The sequence below is a fragment of the Bos indicus x Bos taurus genome, chromosome 6 (assembly GCF_003369695.1).
Source record: "Bos indicus x Bos taurus breed Angus x Brahman F1 hybrid chromosome 6, Bos_hybrid_MaternalHap_v2.0, whole genome shotgun sequence".
NCBI lineage: Eukaryota > Metazoa > Chordata > Mammalia > Artiodactyla > Bovidae > Bos > Bos indicus x Bos taurus.
Window position 1 is genome coordinate 42,178,456 of NC_040081.1, and position 24,797 is coordinate 42,203,252.

The following is a 24,797-nucleotide window of genomic DNA, read 5'->3' on the forward strand; positions in this document are numbered from 1 at the left end:
ACCACTTCTCCAACTGGGATGTTTGTGGCATTCTCACTGATTAGTTTTTAATATATACATTTTTTAATTCTAATGCTCTGTCAGTAATTATGTATTGAGAATTCATGCTGTGATATGCTTAGTCGCGCAGCCGTGTCTGACTCTTGGAATTCTCCAGCCCAGAATACTGGAGTGAGTAGCCTTTCCCTTCTCCAGGGGATCTTCCCAACCCAGGGATTGAACCCAGGTCTCCTGCACTGCAGGCAGAGTCTTTACCATCTGAGCCACCAGGGAAGCCCATATGTACTGAAAATAGTGTCTTCTAATGTGGAACTTGTCTTTTCACTTTCCTTACGAATCTTCATTTTTTAAAGAAAAAGATATTTTTAGTCAAAAGTACATTCTTTCTTTCTAGTCATATTTAAGAAATCCCTCCTTATCCCAAGGATTATGATATTTTCTAATATAAATTTTAACACTTTCGTTTAGACTTGTAATATTTAATCTACCCAAAGCTGACTTTTTTAACATGGCATGAAGTACAGATCCACTTTAACCTTTTTTTCCACATAGATTTTCCTCAGCTCCCTTAACTGGACAATGGTCTGTCTTGACCCAGCTGATGAGACACGTAACATCTGTCTCATACCAAATCTCTGCGTGGGTCTGCTTCCAAGGCTGCTATTCTACTGTGCTGGTCCATTTATCTCTCCCTACTCTGATGCACAGTTTTAATTCCAACAGCCTCAACAGTTTGGGTGATTAGAAGACTTCCTGCTGCTGCTGCTAAGTCGCTTCAGTCGTGTCCGACTGTGCGACCCCATAGACGGCAGCCCACCAGGCTCCCCCATCCCTGGGATTCTCCAGGCAAGAACACTGGAGGGGGTTGCCATTTCTTCTCCAATGCATGTAAGTGAAAAGTGAAAGTGAAGTCGTTCAGTCGAGTCTGACTCTTCGCGACCCCATGGACTGCAGCCTACTAGGCTCCTCCGTCCATGGGGTTTTCCAGGCAAGAGTACTGGAGTGGGGTGCCATCACCTTCTCCAAGAAGAATTCCTACTCTACTGTTTTTCAGAAGTATCCTAACTATCACTGATCCTTCTTTACTTTCATATAAATTTAAGGACCATTTTATTGAGCTTCATGAAAAATTCTCTTATCTACAGATTAATTTAGGAGGAACTGCTACCTCTCTGACTTTCACTTTTCCTATCCTTAGACCTAGTGTATTTCTCCATTTATGTAGGTCTTCTTTAATATACACTAAAATTTTACCTGCAAATCTTGAATATTTTTATTATTTCTAAGTACTGGATATTTTTTGATACTACATAAATGTTACCTTCTCATTAATTATGTTTTCTCTTGGTTACATTTCTGCATACTAGCAGCACACTTTGTATATTAAACTACATAAAAAAACTACATACATAGGAAACAAGTTTTCCTATTTTTCTAATAATTTATCTGTAAATTACTTTAGCTTTTCTAATGCAAATAGTCTCATCATTTGACAACAACTCAATTATTATTCCTAACTTACAGGTGAGAAAATTGAGACACAGAAATGTTAAATATTGATATCGGGATCAAAGATAATTGTAGTCCTATGTTCACTGCAGTGTTACAACATTCAAGAGCTGCAAACAATCTAAATGTCTACTGATAGATGAATGGATAAAGAAAATGTGGTGTATGCATACAATGACATATGTATTCAGTCTTAAAAAGCAAGAAATCCTGTGACATACTACAACATGAATGAACCTTGAGGATATTATGTTAAATGAAATAAGTTAATCATGGAAGGAAAAGTACTGCATGATTCCACTGATATAAGGTATTTATGAAGTCAAGCTCACAGGTACAGAAAGTAGAATGGTGGGGCCAGGAGGTGAGGGGAAGGGATACAGGAGGTGGCCGTTTCGTAGGTCTAGTTTCAGCCACGCAAGATGAAAAAGTTCTAAAGATCTGCTGTATGTCCTTAGAGTTAAATCACCATACAACACACTTAGAAATTGGTTAAGAGGGTAGATCTCATTATCTGCAATTAAAAAAAGTTGAACAAATTGCCCATAAAAACACTGGAAAAAGCAGAACTGACATCCAAATCCACGTAATCTGAACTGTGAATTTCTATGTGACACTGTTTGCTATGATGCACATAGAAAATAATATGCAAATAAATACAATTTTATGTATTTCCTACTCATATGTTAAAAAGTTTTGTTTTTTATACTTATACTATTAGAACACTGTTTACTAATGCTATATATGTAATCATTTACTTGAAATTAAGAGTTGAAGATTTTTAAATTCTTCATATTTACCATACCTAGGAAGTTTCTTGTTTTTATATCTTATAGTTAAAATCTTTATAATTCCTGTTTCCATAAATAGATAAGATTTTTAAAATCCTGTCAGAAAATGTTACTTCTTCAGGTATATCAGAATTTTATAAATTTTTAAAATTCAACGTTTGTCATTATAACAGACATAACAAGCAGCACAAAATTCCCAAAGATAAAAAGACAAGCTCCATAAGTCATATATCCGTTGTGAAATTATAATTCAGAACTTGAAGTATACTGCTGAATTATTTAAGTAACATTCAGGTTAACTTTAATTAGCTCAGGAAAAAAAGCTTTAAAGAAACAATTTTCCTTTTACAGTCAATGAAACATATGAAATTACTTTTTAATACCAGTATATTTTTTTTATTTTACTTTTTCACTTTGACTTACAGCTTGGCAGACGCTGGCATTTCTAGTTTGACTTATTCCTCCCACAAAGACCACACAGGTCAGAAAAATATGAAAGCACAAATTCACAAGCATGTGCCAGCCTTTGAGACTGATTCTAATCAAACTGTTAAAAGAAAAGGGAAAAAATTAATACTCGGGTTAATATACTTGAAGCTGGACATCTCCAAGTTAACATACCTAATTCATACAAGGCCAAATGTAAATGTGCAAACATTTTATTAAAACATACTATCACACACACGTACAGGTTTTGAGAAATCCCTCAACACAATACAGTTTCTTAACATTTAACTTTATACACTAAAAAAGACAAGTCAAATGGAACTACTACAATCCACTAAAGGCTACACAAATTCTCCATAATAAGAAATCGTCCGCTTTTGTTAGTTATGATGTCTTATGACAGATGGATTACTTGTTTGCTTCCCAGAAATTTCTACAAGGTGCCAATCTCTATTTTTCCTGACCTACTAGGATAACACGGTCTAAACAACCAATGCATTTCCTCGTGGCCTTTCATAATGAAATGCTCAAGTCTTTCTTTCTTATATCAAAATCTCCTTGTTTCTTAACTAAATGTCAAGAAATGTCATATATGTCCAGCTTAAAGAGGAAAATACATTCTAGCAAAACCTCTTGAAAATGTATTTCTGCTTAGCAAATCCTTTCAGTTCATTATATCTTACCATAAAATAAAAATTTCTGTACCTTTGCCTCTAATTAACAAAAACCATATCCCACACTTAAATGCCACAAGCTTTCTTAAATGCCATGTGTAAAAGAGACTATCACAACAGGCAAAAATTTATGAAATAGAAATAATACCACAGTCTGGTTCAGGAAGATACCTCTGCAGGTAACCAGGCTCCACTTTGACCTCACCCTCATGCCCCACTCCCTAACACACACTTCCCATGTTCTTTGCCAGGTACAAACCCAGCAGGATGACTGGACGCTGCAGAAGATGAGTTTATCACCACGTGCACTTATTATTTATGTCTTGACTTGCATAAAGAAGGCCTGGAGGTACTCTGAAGTAACTGCCCTTACTTTGGAAGGACAGCATGGTATTAAATTAGGTATAAAATTAGGATAACATTTTATCCTAATTAAATGTGAAATAACGTCCACAGGCCTCTGCAGTCGGTTTCATTTCTTACCTGTGATGGTATATGTAACTGACGATGACTGCTAAGAGGCACAAGAGAAGAATGACAGCAGTCGTGTAGACCACAGGGTGCAGGAGATGGGCTGCCTGGGTGTAGAATTCGGATCCCGTCAGATCCTGAAGGGAAAATGAAAGCATTATTCTAGGAATGCTGCTCTGCACAAAGTTGTTGGGATTTTCTCAGGGGCTAAAATATACTGATAAAGAGAACTCTGGCCCTTGGATCTCTTCATTGTATCCAAGGGCTATGTTTCATGCCATTTTCCTCACACATTACTATGCCCTCCTAACTTGTACTGTGTTAACTACTCATGTAGTATGTATAGACACATACATGCACACATACACACACACTCTTCTTACAACAGACTATCTGCTTTATAAATGTGAACACTGACTCTCCTTTGATGGTAGTGTTGAGGGAAAGCAGTGATTTAGAAGGTCAACCACAGACTTCAGCCTTTTTAATGCCCTCGGTTTCCGTGATGGTTCAGACGGTAAAGAATGCAGGAGACCCAGGTTCGATCCCTTGGTCAGGAAGATCCCCGAGAGAAGGGAATGGCAACCCACTCCAGTATTCTTGCCTGGAGAATCCCATGAACAGAGAAGCCTGGTGGGCTACAGTCCATGGGGTTGCAAAGAGTCAGAAGTGACTGAGCGACTAGCACTTCACTTTTACCCAACGTGTCACTCTGCATATTCACCAGCTAATAAGGTACAAGACAGTAGCAGTATCTCTTAGTCAATAAAGCCTAACCTCCCGCAGTCAAGTTCAACAAATATGAAGGGACCAGACACTGTGCGAAGGACAGGGATGCAATGCTAACCCATGATTCTTGCTCTTGAAGAGCTGAGAAGTCACAGGGTCCTCAGACACACAATGAGATCACAACCATGTTTGATCAACATAAGGGCAGCCCTGTGACTGAGCGCTTAGAGATCAAATACCAGTAATAACAAATAAGAATAGCAGATCACTCACAGAGCATTTATCCTAAACCAGGCACCGTGCCAGCACCCTACACAGAATAACCCTATAAGCTAGGTATATTGTTAGTCCCATTTTATAGCTTAAAAAACTGAGGCACAAAGAGGTTAAGGGCTGGGAAGATCAGATCTGAAAGAGTTTGTGGCTGCCAAGGCTCTTCTCCCTAAAACAAAGCAGACAGTGACGTCCTAAAACGAAAACACCATTCACCTGAAGGCTTCCTTCCTGACAAAGGACTGGGGCAGGCTTGGAAGATGTCTCTCCCGGGGCCCCGGACCCCAAGCCAGACAACCAGGGTGTCAGGAGACAAAGCCACAGATTCACCAGGTCCTGTCACCAAATTCTCTTTCTAAACCGATTCTGAAAGCTAGAAAATGACAGCTGGACGTGGAAAGGAGTTCACAGTGGGATGCATCTCTAGTCAGGAAGTTATTAAGATAATTCTTAAAACTAGAAAAACCAAGATGTGAAGACAGGAAGGAATGGGTGAGACACACGAGGAAACTGACGGCTCAACAGAGGAGGAGGAGGGAGGGAAACAGCACACTTTCCTGGGGAGAATCAGTGCTCAATTGTGTATAATTACACAGCCAGAAAGATCTATCCGAACACCTTCGCAAATCCTTCATCATTAACAAATGACTAACAGAGGCCACAGAGCCTGACAAAAGTCAGAGTTAATGAGAAACTGGAGGCACAGCAGGGGAAATTCCACTCCAGCCCACGGTCAGGAGTCACAGGCCTGTACTTCATCTACGTATTTGATAAATGCCAGCTGGGTGACCACCGTGGCCAGGCACTATGCCAAGTACCAGGTATTCAGGGAAACACAGGATCTCTTGGGGGCTGACAGTCTATAAACTAAGACCCGAAAGGGAAAATACAAGACAGAAACCTACAGCCACCATTCTGAACAACCTGTCCTTGTAAGATGCCCATGGTCTATGGTACACAGTTTCAACATATCAATACTTGCATTCTGCTAAAAATCCAGAATGTTAGAAGAGAAATTCAAAGATGACTGGGGCAACAAGAGCCAGTTAGACGCTAGCTGGAGTGGACAGATTCTCCCTCGTTTCTATGAAAAGCTTCTATTCCCATGGAGAATAAATGAGGACAAACTTTCAGCGTCTAGGATGTGGTCTCTTCACTCTTTCTGTGCACTGCCTGTTTTCCAATCCTTCAGGAAATGTTCCAAGAATACTTTGCCACCACTAGCTGTATGACCTGGGGCAGTTACCCCACAGTAAAATGGAGACACCACAGTCATCTCATCTGGCAGGGTCTGGGGAAGGGGCAGAACCTGTGTATGCTTGACTTCCACAGGCCTTTGCAGAGAATAAAAAAACACAGGTGGCTGGATATTATCCAACAAAACATCAGACAAACTGCCAGTTCAGTTCAGTTCAGTCACTCAGTCATGTCCGACTCTTTGCAACCCCATGAACCGCAGCACAACAGGCCTCCCTGTCCATCACCAACTCCCGGAGTCCACCCAAACCCATGTCCATCGAGTCGGTGATGCCATCCAACCATCTCATTCTCTGTCTTCCCCTTCTCCTCCTGCCCTCAATCTTTTCCAGCATCAGGGTCTTTTCAAATGAGTCAGCTCTTCTCATCAGGTGGCCAAAGTACTGGAGTTTCAGCCCCAACATCAGTCCTTCCAAAGAACACCCAGGACTGATCTCCTTCAGAATGGACTGGTTGGATCTCCTTGCAGTCCAAGGGACTCTCAAGAGTCTTCTCCAACACCACAGTTCAAAAGCATCAATTCTTCGGCGCTCAGCCTTCTTCACAGTCCAACTCTCACATCCATACATGACCATAGGAAAAACCATAGCCTTGACTAGATGGACCTTTGTTGGCAAATTAATGTCTCTGCTTTTTAATATGCTATCTAGGTTGGTCATAACTTTTTCCAAGGAGTAAGCATCTTTTTATTTCATGGCTGCAATCACCATCTGCAGTGATTTGGGAGCCCCAAAAAATAAAGTCTGACACTGTTTCCACTGTTTCCCCATCTATTTCCCATGAAGTGATGGGACCAGATGCCATGATCTTCATTTTCTGAATGTTGAGCTTTAAGCCAACTTTTTCACTCTCCTCTTTCACTTACATTTTATACAATATTTATGGTTAAAAGAATTCAGTTTTTTCAAAAGCCAATGAATGTGACATAGCATGAGCAGGAAGCTGGATGTTGACACAGAGGACCCAGAATGTTAAAACTCCAAAGTAGTCCTGGAGGAAGGAGCAAGTACTACTGACTGTCGCACAGGGGCATTTTTGTTGTCACAATAAATAGACCTTTCTAAATGAAAGAGAACCTCTGGCAAGGTGTGAAGAGCCAGAGAGTTAAGAGCTCAAGCTTTGCAGGCCAAAGGCAAAATTGAGGTTATTATGCAGGTACTTATTAACCACTTAAAATATAATCTTTAAAACTTGGAAACCATTTCTAGCTTTCCAGCATTTAGAACATCAAACAAACAAATAAGAGCTGACTGGAACAGGCCTGTGGATCAAATATTTGCCAGGGTTTGCAGACTCCATTACTGGTGTAAAGGAGACAAATCAAGTTAATAAAAACTTGATCTTGTATCTTGATGACAAAATGTAAGAGAATTTAAGGCCATATAAGACAACTGAGAAGATCAGGATAGGAAAGAAGAGAAGTTAAAGACTAAAACAAAAGAGGTAAGGTACAAATCTTAAGTTAAAACTATTTTCAATTATATCCATCAACAAATAGAGGCTTTGTGATACTGTAACAAAAACACAGGTGAAAGGAGTCCACAAGCACCGATTTCCAAATATAGAACAAATGAAGCCCTGGCGATGCAATGTGCAGCAAGGGACTACAGTTAATAATAATACAGAAGTTTGAAAGCTGCTCAAAGAGTAAAGCTAGTTTATACCATATGAGAAAAAAATTGTAACTGTATACTGATGGATGTTAACTAGACTTATTGTGGTGATCATTTTACAATATACACAAATACTGAATCATTACATTGTATACCTGAAGCTAATAAAACGTTGTATGTCAATTATACCTCTACTGAAAAAAAATCTACCTGTTCAGAAAGACACACATCAAAAGACTTCAATCTCTTTAATTTCACAGAAACCCATGATTCTTGCTTTTATTCTCTTTTTATAAATCAAATCACTTCCATTACAAAAAAATTACCAAATACATTGTCCAAATGGCCACTAGGAGACACCCATGGAAGAAAAGTACAAAGTGTCATTCACATTTGCAATACCGTGATACATAACATAGGAAAAGTCTGCCTCTGGTGCTTATTCAACCACAGTCCATCACTAAATGGTGATCTTAGTCACTCTTACATATGGTGCAAAGTTTAAGGGCTTCCCAGATGGCGCTAGTGGTAAAGGACCCACTTGCCAAAGCAGGAGACATAAGAGACCTGTGTTCAATCCCTGGGTCAGGAAGATCCCCTGGAGGAGGGAATGGCAACCCACTCCAGTATTCTTGCCTGGAGATTCCCATGGACAGAGGAGCCTGGTGGGCTACAGTCCATGGGGTTGCAGAGTCGGACACAAATGAAGTGTTATTACTACTACTACTAAATTTAAGAAAACAGGCCAGAAAATGGAAAGTAAAGTTCACCAAAATAAACTGCACCAATTCAGAGAATATTAAAACATGTAAAAGTGTGTTAAAAACTACAAAAGTACTTATTATTAAGGAACCAAATAAACGGAAGAAGAGCTTTTGAAATTTTTATTAACCTGATAGAGATTGATACAATAGTTTTAGCCTGAGAATTACTAAATATAAGATCACTGCTGCTGCTGCTGCTGCTAAGTCGCTTCAGTTGTATCCGACTGTGTGTGACCCTGTAGACGGCAGCCCACCAGGCTCCCTTGTCCCTGGGATTCTCAAGGCAAGAACACTGGAGTGGGTTGCCATTTCCTTCTCCAATGCCTGAAAGTGAAAAGTGAAAGTGAAGTCGCTCAGTCGTGTCCGACTCTTAGCGACCCCATGGACTGCAGCCTACCAGGCTCTTCCGTCCATGGGATTTTCCAGGCAAGAGTACTGGAGTGGGGTGCACTAGCAGTTTTAAATAATTTACTGGCATCACATCAATAATAATTATAAATTAATTATGGTTTAAACTCATCAAGATCTAAACAATGGAAGGAAGACCAAAGAAAAACATCTCAGTTTCCCTCTGTCAGAGTATAAGTATTTTAAAAAGAGTTTGGCAATAAAATAAAATTTTAAACAGATTTAAAATTAAAAATGTCTTTAAAAAAATTGAGACTATGTCTGTTTAATTTTTCCCCTAAGAAACAAGGAATCATTTCAAGATTTTAATCCTCCTAACATATACCACCACCCTTATGGCAGAAAGTGAAGAGGAACTAAAAAGTCTCTTGATGAAAGTGAAAGTGGAGAGTGAAAAAGTGGGGTTAAAGCTCAACATTCAGAAAACGAAGATCATGGCATCCAGTCCCATCACTTTATGGGAAATAGATGGGGAAACAGTGGAAACAGTGTCAGATCTTATTTTTTGGGGCTCCAAAATCACTGCAGATGGTGACTGCAGCCATGAAATTAAAAGATGCTTACTCCTTGGAAGGAAAGTTATGACCAACCTAGATAGCATATTCAAAAGCAGAGACATTACTTTGCCAAAAAAGGTCCATCTAGTCAAGGCTATGGTTTTTCCTGTGGTCATGTATGGATATGAGAGTTGGACTGTGAAGAAGGCTGAGCACCGAAGAACTGATGCTTTTGAACTGTGGTGTTGGAGAAGACTCTTGAGAGTCCCTTGGACTGCAAGGAGATCCAACCAGTCCATTCTGAAGGAGATCAGCCCTGGGTATTCTTTGGAAGGAATGATGCTAAAGCTGAAACTCCAGTACTTTGGCCACCTCATGCGAAGAGTTGACTCATTGGAAAAGACTCTGATGCTGGGAGGGATTGGGGGCAGGAAGAGAAGGGGATGACAGAGGATGAGATGGTTGGATGGCATCACTGACTCGATGGATGTGAGTCTGAGTGAATTCCGAGAGTTGGTGATGGTCAGGGAGGCCTGGCGTGCTGCGATTCATGGGGTCGCAAAGAGTCGGACATAACTGAGCAACTGAACTGAACACACACCATACACAAAAGTCAGTTCCGGTTGAATCACAGACCTAAATGTGAAAGATAAAACACATTTAAAGCTTCTTAAGGCAAATAAAGGAAAATAACTTCATAATTTGGGGGTAAGCAAAGACTTCTTAAATAGGACATAAAACCCATTAACTACTAAAAAAATTTAGAAAAATTAGAAACTCTGCTTATAAAAAGACAACATTAAGAAAAAAGGGAAAAAGGCATGCCCATAGACTAAATGTTTGTGTCACCCAGCTAAAATTCACATGTTGAATCCTAACCTCCAATGTGATATTATCTTGAGGCGGTGCCTCTGAGAGGTGATTAGGTCATGAGGGCGGAGCCCTTATAAACAGGATTAGTGTCCCTTTATAAAAGAGACACCTGAGAGTTCCCATGCCCCCTCCACCACAAGAGGATACAGAGAAAGGACAGCATTTATGAAGCAGGAAGCAGGCCTTCACTAGACAAATAATCTGCTAGCTTCTTGATCATGGACTTAAGCCTCCAAAACTATCAAGACCAGCTTGACAAGCAGGGTTTTTGAAAGCTCAATACAGTCAGAGAATAAGAAACGAGACACAAGAATTTAGAGAAAAACGAGGATCAGGGGACCAACGTGGCTCCAAGGTGAAGGTCCCGAAACTGAATCCAAGGCAGCTTGATTATACTTTCAGCTGTGAATGAAAGAATAAGCGGGGAGTTAAACTATAACTCATGTGGCCTTCAGGGCCAAAGAACAAAATGATCATCAACCACTGAGTAATTACGAAACAGTAATCAATAACAAATCAGTAACTAAGACTAATATTTTTATCTATAGATTTTTTCATCAGATACACAAAACATGTGACTCTGAGACGACAGTTGAGGAACAGTCTGGGGTCAGTTTTCCGACCCCAGGATCATATCTTGTTTTCAAGGTTATGAACTGTTCCCTCTGGACTTGTTCCAAGAGTCTCATGCCTTATAGCATCCAGTTTACCAACAATTATAAATTTCTTTTGCAGCCCTTGCCAGAGGCTGCTTTTTTTTTTTTTTTTTTTAATTCTTCCTGTCTCCTACAAAAACTATGAAAAAAAAATTCTTTTTCTTCTGTTTGTAAATGACCTAGTCTGTGATATTCTGTTGTAGCAGCCTGAACTGATTAAAACAAGTCATGAACTGGGAGAAGATTTTTGCAACACATAAATCTAACAAAGAGATCCTATTCAGAGTTCATGAAGAATTCCTGTAAGCCAGTAAGAAAGCAACAGACAATCAAATTAAAAATATGTAAGATTTGAAGAATAACTTCACAAAAGGGCTACTCAAACTGTAATATGAAAATGAAGAGGTACTCAATATTATCAGTTACCAAAAAACAAAAATTTTAAGTTTTATCTTATTTAAATTTAAAAAAATTTTAAAAACTGAAAAAACTTAAAAAATTAAAACCACAATGATCTATCACAGCACAGCCACCAGAAGACCAAAACTAAAGATTGAGAATACCAAGCACTGGGAAGGATATAGAGCAATTAACGCTCATTACTGGTGAGACTCCACCAATAAAACCAGTTTGATCAATTGCATGGCATTACTTCTCACAGCATACAGATGCCTACAACTTAGCAATTCCACTCCTGTATGCACATGTCCATCAAAAAACATGTTCCTAAATTATTTTGTTGTTGTTGTTCAGTTACTCAGTCGTGTCTGACTCTTTTTGACCCCATGGACTGCAGCATGCCAAGCTTCCCTGTCCTTCACTATCTCCCAGAGTTTGCTCAAACTCATGTCCATTGAGTCAATGACGTCATCCAACCATCTCATCCTCTGTCACCTCCTTCTCCTCCTGCTCTCAATCTTTCCCAGCATCAGGGTCTTTTCCAGTGAGTTGGCTCTTCGCATCAGGTGGCCAAAGTATTAGAGCTTCAGCTTCAGTCCTTCCAATGAATATTCAGTGTTGATTTCCTTTAGGATTCACTGGTTTGATCTTCTTGCTATCCAAGGGACTCTCAAGAGACCTCTCCAGCACCACAGTTCAAAAGTATTATCAATTTTTCAGGACTCAGGACCATAATGGTCCAACTGTCACATCCATACATGACTACCGGAAAAACCATAGCTTTGACTAGACAGACCTTTGTCAGCAAAGAGATGTCTCTGCTTTTTAATTCACTGTCCAGGCTTGTCATAGCTTTCCTTCCAAAAAGCAAGTGTCTTTTAATTTCATGGCTGAAGTCACTGTCCACAAATATTTACAACAGCTTTTTCTTGATATCCAGAACCTCACAACAACTCAAAAATCCATCAATGCACAAATTCTGATATCTTCATACTATGGCCTGTGTGTATGCTAAGTCACTTCAGTCATGTCCAACTCTTTGTGACTCCAGGGACTATAGCCCACCAGGCTCCTCTGTCCATGGGATTCTCCAGGCAATAATACTGCAGTGGGTTGCTATGCCTTCCTCAGGAGATCTTCCTGACCCAGGGATTGAACCCACATCTCTTACATCTCCTGAATTGGCAGTCAGGTTCTTTTACCACTAGCACCACCTGGGAAGCCCATAAAATGGCCTACTATGAAGGAAAACGAAAAAACAATAACCTGCTACCACATGTAAAAACAAAGATGAACAGACATCATGATGGAAAAGAAACCAGACACAAAGAGTGCATGCTGTACAATTCCAATTATATGGAATTAAAGAGCAGATGAAGCTTATCTAGTGATACACATCAGAAGGCTATTTCTTCAAATGACAGTGAAAATTTACTAGAAAGAAACATATCAGAGCTTCTGAGTGCTCAAATAAAAGTCTTGATGGCAGCTAAACATGTAGGTTCACAGGTAAAAATACCATTAAGCTACATAGTTAAGATCTATGAACATCGATCAATAGCTCAATTTAATGAAAAAAGAAAAAGTTTTGATTTCCCTTTGATTATCAATTCTACTTCAGATAATTTATGATACAGATTTTCTAATGTGTAAAATCATTCTATACACAGAAATTATTATAACACAAACAATATAGAAGAATGCCCAAATAAATGATGGTGAGGTCATAAAGTAATATTCAGAGATAAAAAAGAATGAGAAAGCTCTCTAACACTAATAAGGAAGTGTTCAGAAAGGAAATTCAGTAGTGGGATTAAGAAGACATTTCTGGAGTTTGAACTCCAACTCCACACTGACTACCTTTGTCAACCTGGTCATGGTCCTTCACTTCTCTATGCCTTGGTTTCTCTATCTGGAAACTGGGGGTAATAATAGTAGCACAATAATGTAGGTAAAGATTTAAGAGAACCCAGTGCATTAAGTACTTAATAAAAATTAACCACTGCCATCACTACCCTCATATCATCCAAAGAATATCACCAACACAAGGCAGCATCATCAGTGTTAGGACATACTGTTCCATGGTTAGCATCATCCTTGTGTAAGATACACTGCTTCATGGAAACAGGAATGGTTTAGAATGTTTGCAGCATGCTACCTTCATATAAAAATGTAAGAAAATAGGATCATGTATTCATTTTGTTGTAACATACGTGAAAGTCCTTCGATAATGCGTAAAAAAAAAACTATTAAGGGTTATCTATTCTGTGGAGATGACACCACCCTTATGGCAGAAAGTGAAGAGGAACTAAAAAGCCTCTTGAAGAAAGTGAAAGAGGAGAGTAAAAGAGTTGGCTTAAAGCTCAACATTCAGAAAACGAAGATCATGGCATCCGGTCCCACCACTTCATGGGAAATGGATGGGGAAACAGTGGAAACACTGAGAGACTTTATTTTTTGGGGTTCCAAAATCACTGCAGATGGTAACTATAGCCATGAAATTAAAAGACGCTTACTCCTTGGGAGAAAAGTTATGACCAACCTAGATAGCATATTCAAAAGCAGAGACATTACTTTGCCAACAAAGGTCCATCTAGTCAAGGCTATGGTTTTTCCAGTGGTCATGTATGGATGCGAGAGTTGGATTGTGAAGAAAGCTGAGTGCTGAAGAATTGATGCTTTTGAACTGTGGGGTTGGAGAAGACTCTTGAGAGTCCCTTGGACTGCAAGGAGATCCAACCAGTCCATTCTAAAGGAGATCAGCCCTGGGTGTTCTTTGGAGGGAATGATGCTGAGGCTGAAACTCCAGTATTTTGGTCACCTCGTGTGAAGAGTTGACTCATTGGAAAAGACTGATGCTTGGAGGGATTGGGGGCAGGAGGAAAAGGGGACGACAGAGGATGAGATGGCTGGATGGCATCACCGACTCAATGGACGTTAGTCTGAGTGAACTCTGGGAGTTGGTGATGGACAGGGAGGCCTGGCGTGCTGCAGTTCATGGGGTCGCAAAGAGTCGGACATGACTGAGCGACTGAACTGAACTCAACTGATTCTGTGCAGAAGAGACAACAGAGTGTCAGGAGTTTAATTTCTCACTGTACATTAATTAGAAATAATTCAAACAATTGATCCATGTGAGTATAATACCTACTTAAGAATTATATAAACAATGCTAACATTCATGTTCAGTTATAGAGTAAATGAAACCACAGTTTGCCTTGAAAAAAACTAGAGATGTAAAAACAAATGAGTGCTCTCTGGTTTCATGTGTTTCTAGGTGAATATAGTAACAAAGGAGAATCAAGATATAGTGGTTATTTTATCTTCACTACTAATACCAATTAAGTAGTAAGTACTACCATGAATAGTCTGGCCCTCCTCATTCAGTTTTTTTGTTCCCTACTGACCTCCGGTCAATTGGTTATTTCTGATCACATAATTCAAACAAATTCTATTTCTACCTAACTTTTTTCTCTGAGAACTTAGAATATAAATGGTTATTGCAGGATGCCTACTGAACTATGTTATCTGTCTAGAACTATGACTATCTATTTGAGATTTAAAAACAAATATATTCTTTTCATTTCATTTTCTAAATACACATTATTTTTTAAACCACAGCAGGAAAAGCTTTATGAGCTAGCTGCCAATAAAGGAATTTAGACTTGCTAAATAAAATCCTACATTAAAGCAGTTCTCAAAAAAAAAAAAAAAAAAAATAGGATTTTATCTATTATTCAAAACAGTGTCAGGCAAAGAAAAAAAGATGTTGACTTCCAATTTCTAAAGCTATGTTTTCTAACTCAGACATGACTTTATTTAAGAGTAGGTATGATTTCATTAACTTTGCCTTCACATTTCATCAGCAACTCTAAAAATGCCATATACTAACTTTGACAATTTTGTCAACAATTTCAGATCCTTTTCACCTTGCTACCTCTAGGTGGCACAGTTATATTTAAGAAAAGAGAAAGGATATTCTTTGAAAACAGAAAAAAAACTTAGTGCTGTATTCTAGCTTTAAGAATTGTGTATTACATTTTTTAAAAGATTAAAAGTATGAAAGATAAAAGAATAGCTTATTTCTTCAAGAAAAGGATTATACTAATTTAAACTGTGGAGAAGAACTGCTAGGAAGTTCAAAAATAGATATTTTAACTGGTATTTAATAAAAGTTTCACATGGTACAGTATCATGTCTTGAACACTGAAGCTTATAAAATGCCTTTCGTTGTGGGTCTGCATTTCATTTCTCTTGACCAACTTCTTCTAGTTAACTACTAAAAAAATTTCAAATGATGCTGCTGCTAAGTCGCGTCCGACTCTGTGTGACCCACCAGGCTCCACCGTCCCCGGGATTCTCCAGGCAAGAACACTGGAGTGGGTTGCCATTGCCTTCTCCAACACATGAAAGTGAAAAGTGAAAATGAAGTCATTCAGTCGTGTCTGACTCTTTGTGACCCCATGGACTGCAGCCTATCAGGCTCCTCCGTCCATGGGATTTTCCAGGCAAGAGTACTAGAGTGGGTTGCCACTGCCTTCTCCTCAAATGCTGCTGCTGCTAAATCGCTTCAGTCATGTCCAATTCTGTGCGACCCCACAGACAGCAGCCCACCAGGCTCCGCCGTCCCTGGGATTTTCCAGGCAAGAGTACTGGAGTGGGGTACCATTGCCTTCTCTGCAATGCTACCTCTCTCTTATTTCTCCTTCAGTACTTCTCAGTTCCACATTATTTTATAATCAAAACCTGAATGAGAAAACACTTTTAAACTGAAAGAGCAAATGCTTCATATTTTAATTACTGCTTCAAGCATTCTTTGAAAGCTGACTACAAAACAATAAAATGTGAACTTACAGAAACCAGACTTAGACTTACAGAACTCAAACATCTATTTGTGAAGAGAATCCTACACTATTAGCACTAAACCCAAAAGGAGAGATGACTTAGATCCAAACAGCTGAGCTCTTTCCTAGTGTAGACCCCACCCACTATCTGCTGGGTTAAATAACACACACATTAATCCTTCTGCCCTGCCTGATAATCTACTTACTCCTTCACCTGTTCGGGACACTAGGTAGGTAGCGTAATTTGAGAAGTAAAGAGAAAACCAAAATACAGAGCTGAAGAAAATCTACTCCAATTAAAGCATGCTTCAAGACCATTTCCAGTGAAAATGCTCTTTTGTAGTTTTAAGAAAAGAAAATTCACTTAGAGTAAAATATATCATGTTTCAAGATTATTTGGTGCTTTGATAAAATATTATCTAGATAACAGAAGATTCAGAGCTGGTGGCAGAAATCACAACGTAGGCATCCTCACTCCCAGGCTAGCCTCAAGCCATTGCTAAGAAATGTCCTTCATGCTCATCAGTAATTTCTTCCACTCTGCTCTAAATGAATGTATACACACTTCAGGATGTTAGTATCTTAGAATAACCACAATATGCAATAAAAACTAGTACGGCTAATTTCATAATTATCAACTCAGGGATCAGATTCACATAAATGACTCATTAATAAAAAGATACGCTAATAACTAGCTATTTCACAAAAAAATTAATAAATACAAAAATAGTAAATAACAGAAAACATTAACTTGATTAGCATTAAAATTGAAGACATTTGTGTCAGTGCTGCTGCTTGCAGCAACTAAACTGAAATTATCACCATTACTCTAAATACAAAAGGAATCTAAAAAATTACGATGTGTAGTCGGAGAGGCACTAAATAGCAAAGTAGGAAAATCTCTCACTATTCATTGTGTGAATGTGAAAGTTAGTCGCTCAGTCATGCCTGACTCTGCTACCCCATGCACTGTAGCCCTCCAGGCTCCTCTGTCCACGGAATTCTGCAAGCAAGAATACTGGAATAGGTATCCATTCCTTTCTCCATGGGATCTCTTGACCCAGGGATCAAACCCACGTCTCCTGCATTGTACTCAGCTTCTTTACCATCTGAGCCACCAGGGAAGCCCCATTCACTGGGTGAGGAAGTGAAAGTTGCTCCGCCTTGTCTTCACGACCCCATGGGCTATACGGTCCATGGAATTCTCCAGGCCAGAATACTGGAGTAGGTAGCCTTTCCCTTCTCCAAGGGACCTTCCCAACCCAGGGATCGAACCCAGGTCTCCCACATTGCAGGCAGATTCTTTACCAGCTGAACCATCAGGGAAGCCCTATTTACTGTGTGTCTTTGGGCAAATGAATCACTCTTGATTAAGAGTTGGACAGCGTGTTTCCAAATTTTAAGGTCAAGGTCTAGTTGAATTGATTGGCTTAAAGTTTACTGAAAATTCCCGTACCAAATTCAATCCAATACATTTCACTTAGTAGTAACTCAATTTCCCTTTAAAATCAGAATGACACCAAATGTCACCTCTTCCTTAATTAAGGGAGCAATTTACGTTAAAAGTTAAAAAAAAAATCTTCATTTGAGCTTAACTATGCATAGGGAAGAAATTCGAATGCTTAGTGTTTATGCATTAACAACTGCCATACCATTAAAACTGCATAGTTACTAAGGGAGTAGCACTGAATGGTAGTGATATTTTCATCCGAATAGAGTATATGGCACCCATCGGACTTCCAGCCTCCTTGTCCATTCAGCAAATCGAAATCCCACTGGGCAGCCACAGCATCTGCTCCATGCGCAATTCGACGCAGTGTCACATTAACGGGGATGTGGTGGGTATCAATGTTCACACCATCTGGAGGAAAAGGGAAATAAAAATATTTCTGAAACAAATTTCATGAACAATTAAATGTCAACATACAAGAATGGGCATCTGCAAATATCTTTTTTTCTCTAGTGACTCATTAAAATGAGAAGGAACAAAAATAAGCATCTTTAGGAGCAGGGAATGATCGAGTCGTGCTGTCCAGTGACTACAGGAAGACATACGCCACAGACAAACCTATTTTGGTGAGAATCACGGGGGTAACCACTGTACGCCGTTTTCCATCATCAGCCAAATTTGTTGAATTCCCGGTGGCCGGAAAAAGCTTTCCATTGCGGAATGCGATGAGTTGCAGCTTATAGAGAGAGTCATCACTTGGTCTGACTTCTCTTTTTTGCTTTGGTGAGAAAAGGGAAGGAGGAAGCTGAATAGAAGCCTCCACAATAGTGTTCTGAAAATATATTAAAAAAAAAATAAAGAAAGAAGAGTTGACATCTTAGTAGTTTAAAACCAGAAACATTTCAGACAGTTATGAATACTGACTAGTTACATGCTGAACACAGGTTTTAAATATGAGTGAGATTTAGTAGTTAAAACAATTTATTCATTAAGTGAAATGCCTAAAGATCATATAACAGCATAGAACAAAAGCAGCAGAAAATAAAGAGAAATGCAAACTCTATTTCAAATCATTAAAGTAGTAAACAAGGGATTATTTCAAAGTGAATTTTCCCCTGATACTGTACACTGCTGAAGTAAACTGCATTAAACAGAACAAGATCTCAGCGATCACTCTGCCTATGAATTTTACAATGACAAAATATGGTGAATGAGCACAAAGGGAGCATATCGCTAATGTGAATATAATTAATTTGGGCTTGTGAAACTTTAAGGTGATTTATGATAGATTCCGACTGTCAAAGAACAGAAGAAATTACACAACAGAACTTTAGACTCAGAAACACATTGGGTTTATAAAAACACAGTCACAAAGAGGAACAAGTGAAAATGCTGGCCAGGCACTGGATGTTCTTCAGGTTATTTATTAGGGATTTTTAAAGTATAAATTATTCAGCATGTAATGAAAAATAAATCTGTACACCAAGAAGATAAATAATAATCTAAAAACTTCCCTATTTTAAGGACTCATCACAGAGCCTTTCTCTTGGCACCAACCTCTCTCTCCAACCCAATGCTCATGATGCCAACAGAATTTCCTCTTCAACAAATGTGTTGTTATCTCAGTTCAAGTAACACCTTGGCTCCCAAATGTTTAGAAAATACAGCCAAAAATTCTTAAGTATGCCATATAATTTGGCTAAAATCCTTGCCGCAAATTCATCTCCTAACACTCCCTACACCACAACCTATGACTGGGCCACAGTGAGTTTATCACTTTTTTTTTTTTGGCGGGGGGGCGGGGGGGCGGGGGGGGTGACATTGACAGAAAAATATGTATTTTTTTTAATTTATTTATTTTAATTGGAGGCTAATTACTTTACAATATTGTAGTGGTTTTTGCCATACATTCACATGAATCAGCCATGGGTGTACACGTGTCCCCCATCCTGAACCTTCTCCCACCTCCCTCCCCATCCCATCCCTCAGGGTCGTTCCAGTGCACCAGCCTGAGTGCCCTGTCTCATGCATCGAACCTGGACTGGCGATCTATTTCACATATGATAATATACACGAATCGAGTTTATCACTTTTTGACATCCCCTGCTTTTTCTTCTTTTCTTTTCTACTTATTTTTTTTTGGCTGTGCTGGCTCTTCATTGCTACACAGGCTTTTCTCCAGTTGTGGCAAGTAGGGGATACTCTCCAGTTGCAGAGCGTAGGCTTCTCACTGCAGTAGCTTCTCTTTGTTCTGGGGCACAGCCTCTATAGTGTTCAGGCTTCAGTAACCGTGGCACATGGGCTCAGTATAGCAGCTCCCGGGCTCTAGAGGACAGGCTCAGCACTTAGTTGCTCCATGGCATGTGACATCTGCCTGATCAGGGATCCAGCCCGTGTCTTCAGCATTGGCAGGCGCATTCTTTACCACTGAGCCACAAGGGAAGCCCCATCCCCTGATTCTTAAATGCCACTGTGCACATGCCAGTATCTCTGGCTGAAATGCCCCATGATTCTTTTATCTGGTAAGCTCAAACTGGTCAGATCTGATTTTTAGTAAGTTAATTCTGCTGCTTCTGCAAAGGATGGATCAGGATGAGAAAGGCTGGCAGCCAAGAAGAGAGTGACTTTGCAAGGTTTTATTAATAGGGCTTTTGGGGGTGATTAATTACATCACTGCTCCAGGTACTGCTCCCTATTCTGGGCTCAGGCAGCATTCTGCACACAGCACAGCATAACTAAAGTCCTCAAGTATCACAGTGTAACCGACTGTCTACTCCTCTTAACTAGGGTGAGAGAACTTTCGAATGCAGATAATCTCATTTATTTGGGGACTGCCTATGTTAATAATAGTTCCTGGCACTAGCATTAACAAAAGTAGCCCATTGTTTATGAAATTAATGAAAGTCTGTGTGGCATTTTTAAGGTTCTACTGAAGCAAACGATTGACTTCAGAATTAGTTCTTAACTACTGTGCTTAAAACAGTGTTGTAACACAGCAGATAACCATAAATATCTGCTGAGAGCATTTTTGAAGTTTAAATATTGATAGGTGAACATTACTTTTAAATTGCAGATAACAAGAAAATATTTAGTAGAAATATTACATCTAAGAAAACATATAATAAGGTTTCTACTATTCTTCCAAATACAACTTGATAGGCAAATAAAGATATTACCAATTCATTCACTAACGTAGTACATTTCTATTAAGCATATAAATTTATCCTAAGTATATAAAGATGCATGCCAAAATGGAAAAACATCAATAGATCAATTTAATTAGAAGGTCAAAATCCTGATGAAATGTTACATGCTGGACATTTATTAAAACTTAAGTACTTAAAAGTCCATAAAATAATTCTATTATGAACACAAAATAACTTGAAAACAAAGTACAGCTCTCTGGGAAAGTATTCCTTATGATAAATCAAATTAATTTAATAAAGAAAGTCATACTTTACTTTCTAAAAGACAGCTGAAAAAGGAAATGACAATTACAGTTTCTACAAGTCCAATTTTTTTTCTACACAAATTTAAACTGGCAAAACCAACCCAACAACAACAAATTTAAAAAACTCTGGAGTAAGGACAAATCCCTGAGAGATGAGAGCTATAAATTCAAGGCTGTTACATGCTTACAATTTATAAGATACCCTTCAAAGTTCAATAACGAGTATTGCCAAATAATAATTATAGGTCCCTTGGGGTAGCCTAGGGGAGATGGAAAAGCAAACTTCACCTGTATCAAAAATATTTTTATAGTAAATATGTTAACACTTGAATATTTAATCTCTTTAAAAGAAGTCCTGATCATTTATTACAGAAAGGTTGTAAATCTAATGAAAAAATTCACCAAGAAGGACATCCCTGGCAGTCCAGTGGTTAAAACTCTGTGCTTCCAATGCAGGGGGTGAGGGTTTGACCCCTGGGTGAGGAACTATGACTCCACATGCTATGTGGCATGTCCAAAACTAACGGACATATTTGATACATTTATTGTGACTATACATTTGCCACTTAGCCTGAAGACAAAAACACAAAGGCAATACTTTCATTCAACCATATATTCATTTTAAAATGTATGGATTACAGCAATGGAAATTGATATAAAACATATGAATTATAGCTACTAAATCAGAAAAGTTTCTTTCCAAAACCTTTGGGAAGCCCTCTTACACTGTTGGTGGGCATGTAAGTTGATGAAGTCACTATGGAAAACAGTATGGAGGTTCCTTAAGGAATTAAAAAATAGAGTTGCCATATGATCCAGCAATCCTACTCCTGGGCATATATCCCACAAAACAAAATTCAAAAAGATACCTGCACGCCTATGTTTACAGCACACTATTCCCAATAGTCAAGATGTGAAAACAACCTGAATGTCCACTGAGATGAATAAATAAAGAAGATGTGGTATATACATACAAATGAGACAGTATTCAGTCACAAAAAAATAAAATAATGCTATTTGCAGCAACAAGGAAGGATCTAGAGATTATGACACTAAGTGAAGTAAGTCAGAAAGACAAATATCATATCTATCACTTACATATGAAATCTAAAATACGACACAAATGAACTTACCTACACAACAGCACGCATACACACACACACACACACACACACACACACACACACACACACACACACACAACTGACTTAGGCTGCCAAAAGGGACTAGGGGAAGGATGGGCCGCTAATCTTCGTGTTAGCAGATGCAAACCTTTATATATAGACGAGGTAAACAAGGTCTTACTGTATAGCACAAGGAATTACATTTAATATCCTGTGATAATCATAATGGAAAGGAATATGAAAATGAATATAAATATATATATGTATTGATATAACTGAATGACTGCTGTACAGCAGAAATTACCACAAATCCACTATCCTTCAATTAAAAAAAAACAACTCTTTTGGAAAGACATGTTTTTGGGGTCTATTATAATATCTATTGAAGATTATATGCCACCCCTGAGGGGGGGAACATGGGATCTGCAACAAGAAACCACAATTTGGGTCCCAGCATCACCAGAAAGCAGTGGCTAGACACTGCAAGATTTTGTCTACCCTCTGAGTTGCATTTGTTACATATACCTAACGACCTTCCTAACAAATAGTTGTGAGGACCAAATGGGATCATAACCATGACAAGCATGAAAGGCAATGGAACTGTGGGTGGTGTTTTTATTATTATTTCAGGCATAGTTTGTTATATTGCACTTCACAGATACTGCATTTTGGGGGTGGGAGGAGTTGTTTGCTTTGATTTTAACAAATGCAATGTTTGTGGCAATCCTACACTGTCAGATGGTTAGCAATTTTTAGCAAAAAAAAAAAAAAAGTATTTTTTTATTTAAAGTATGTACATTATTTTTTCCTCTTCATGGATCATGACCTTGCCAAGGCAAAGGGGCTTGCATTATTCAACGAAGCTATGAGCCACGTCGTGCAGGGTCACCCAAGATGGACAAGTGATAGTGAGAGTTCTGAGAAAATGTGGTCCACTGGAGGAGGAAATGGAAAACCATTCCCCATGAATAATATGAAAAGGCAAAAAGATGACATCAGAAGATGAACCCCCAAAGTCGGAAAGTGTCCAATATGTTACTGGGCAAGACTGGTGGGCAATTACTAATAGCTCCAGAAAGAATGAAGAGCCTGGGCCAAAGCAGAAACGACGCTCAGCTGTGGATGCATCTGGTGGTAAAAGTAAACTCCAATGTCATCAAGAATAACACTGCACAGGAACTTGGAATGTTAGGTTCATTGTTGCTGTTCAGTCACTATGTTGTGTCCAACTCTTGAGACCCCATGAATTGCACCATGCCAGGCTCCCCAAGTTAACTGGACACGGTCAAGCAGGAGATGCCAAGAGTGAATATCAACATCTTAGGAATCAGTGAGCTACAATGGACGTGAATGGGTGAATCTTAATTCAGATGACCTACCTACTACTGTGGGCAAGAATCCCTTAGAAGAAATGTAGCAGCCACCATAGCCTACAAGAGTCTGAAATGCAGTAGCAATCTCAAAACAACAAAATGATCTTCACTTATTTCCAGGCAAACCATTCAACAGCACAGTAATCCAAGTCTATGCCCCAACCACTAAGGCCAAAGAAGCTAAAGTTGACCAGTTCCATGAAAATCTACAAAACCTACAACTAACATTAAAAAAAAAATGTCTTTTTCACCACAAGGGACTGGAATGCAAAAGTACAAGTCAAGAGACACCTGAGGTAACAGGCAAGTTTGATCTTGGAGTACAAAATGAAGCAGGGCAAAGGCTAACAGAGTTTTGTCAAGAGAGAACACTGGTCACAGCAAACATCCTCTTCCAACAACACAATGGACGGCTTTATACATGGACATCACCAAATGGTCAATACCAAAAACAGACTGATTGTATTCTTCACAGCCGAAAATGGAAAAGCTCTATAAAGTCAGCAAAAACACGACCTGAAACTGACTGTGGCTCAGATCTTCAGCTCCTTATTACACAATTAAACTGAAGAAAGTAGGAAAAACCACTAGGCCTTCCAGGTATGACCTAAATCAAATACTTTGTGATTATACAGTGGAGGTGATGACTAGATTCCAGGGATTAGATCTGGAAGACAGAGTGCCTGAAGAACTATGGACAGAGGTTCCTAACATTGTACAGGAACATAGCCATAGCAGAGAACATAGCCATCCCAAAGGAAAAGAAACTCAAGAAGGCAAAAGGGGTTGGGAGGAGGATTTACAAATAGCTGAGGAAAGAAGAGAAGTGAAAGGCAAGGGAAAAAGGGAAAGATATATCCAACTGAATGCACAGTTCCAGAGAAGAGCAGGGAGAGATAAGGCCTTCTTAAATGAACAATGCAAGTAAACAGAGGAAAACAACAGAATGGGAAAGACTAGAGGTCTCTTCAAAAAAACTGGAGTATCAAGGGAACATTTCATACAAGGATGGGCACAATAAAGGAAGGAAACAATAAGGACTTAATAAAAGTAGAAGAGATTAGGAAGAGGTGGCAAGAATACACAGAAGTACTGTCCAAAAAAGGTCTTAATGACCTAGATAGACATGATGACGTCGTTATTCACCTATAGGCAGACATCCTGGAGTGTGAAGTCAAGTGGGCCTTAGGAAGC

At 39.0% G+C, this 24,797-nt stretch overlaps 1 protein-coding gene across 2 annotated transcripts in view; it reads right to left on the bottom strand.

Moving 5' to 3' along the window:
- Nucleotides 1-24,797, bottom strand: part of ADGRA3 (adhesion G protein-coupled receptor A3) — a 132,304-nt gene that overhangs the window by 12,810 nt on the left and 94,697 nt on the right. For both annotated transcript variants that reach the window (XM_027544170.1, XM_027544171.1), the window contains exons 13-16: nt 18,274-18,487; nt 17,858-18,066; nt 3,905-4,029; nt 2,724-2,847 (exon numbers count right to left, since the gene is read on the bottom strand). In XM_027544170.1, the coding sequence (XP_027399971.1) occupies nt 2,724-2,847; nt 3,905-4,029; nt 17,858-18,066; nt 18,274-18,487 (672 nt within the window). The remainder of the gene's footprint in view (nt 1-2,723; nt 2,848-3,904; nt 4,030-17,857; nt 18,067-18,273; nt 18,488-24,797) is intronic.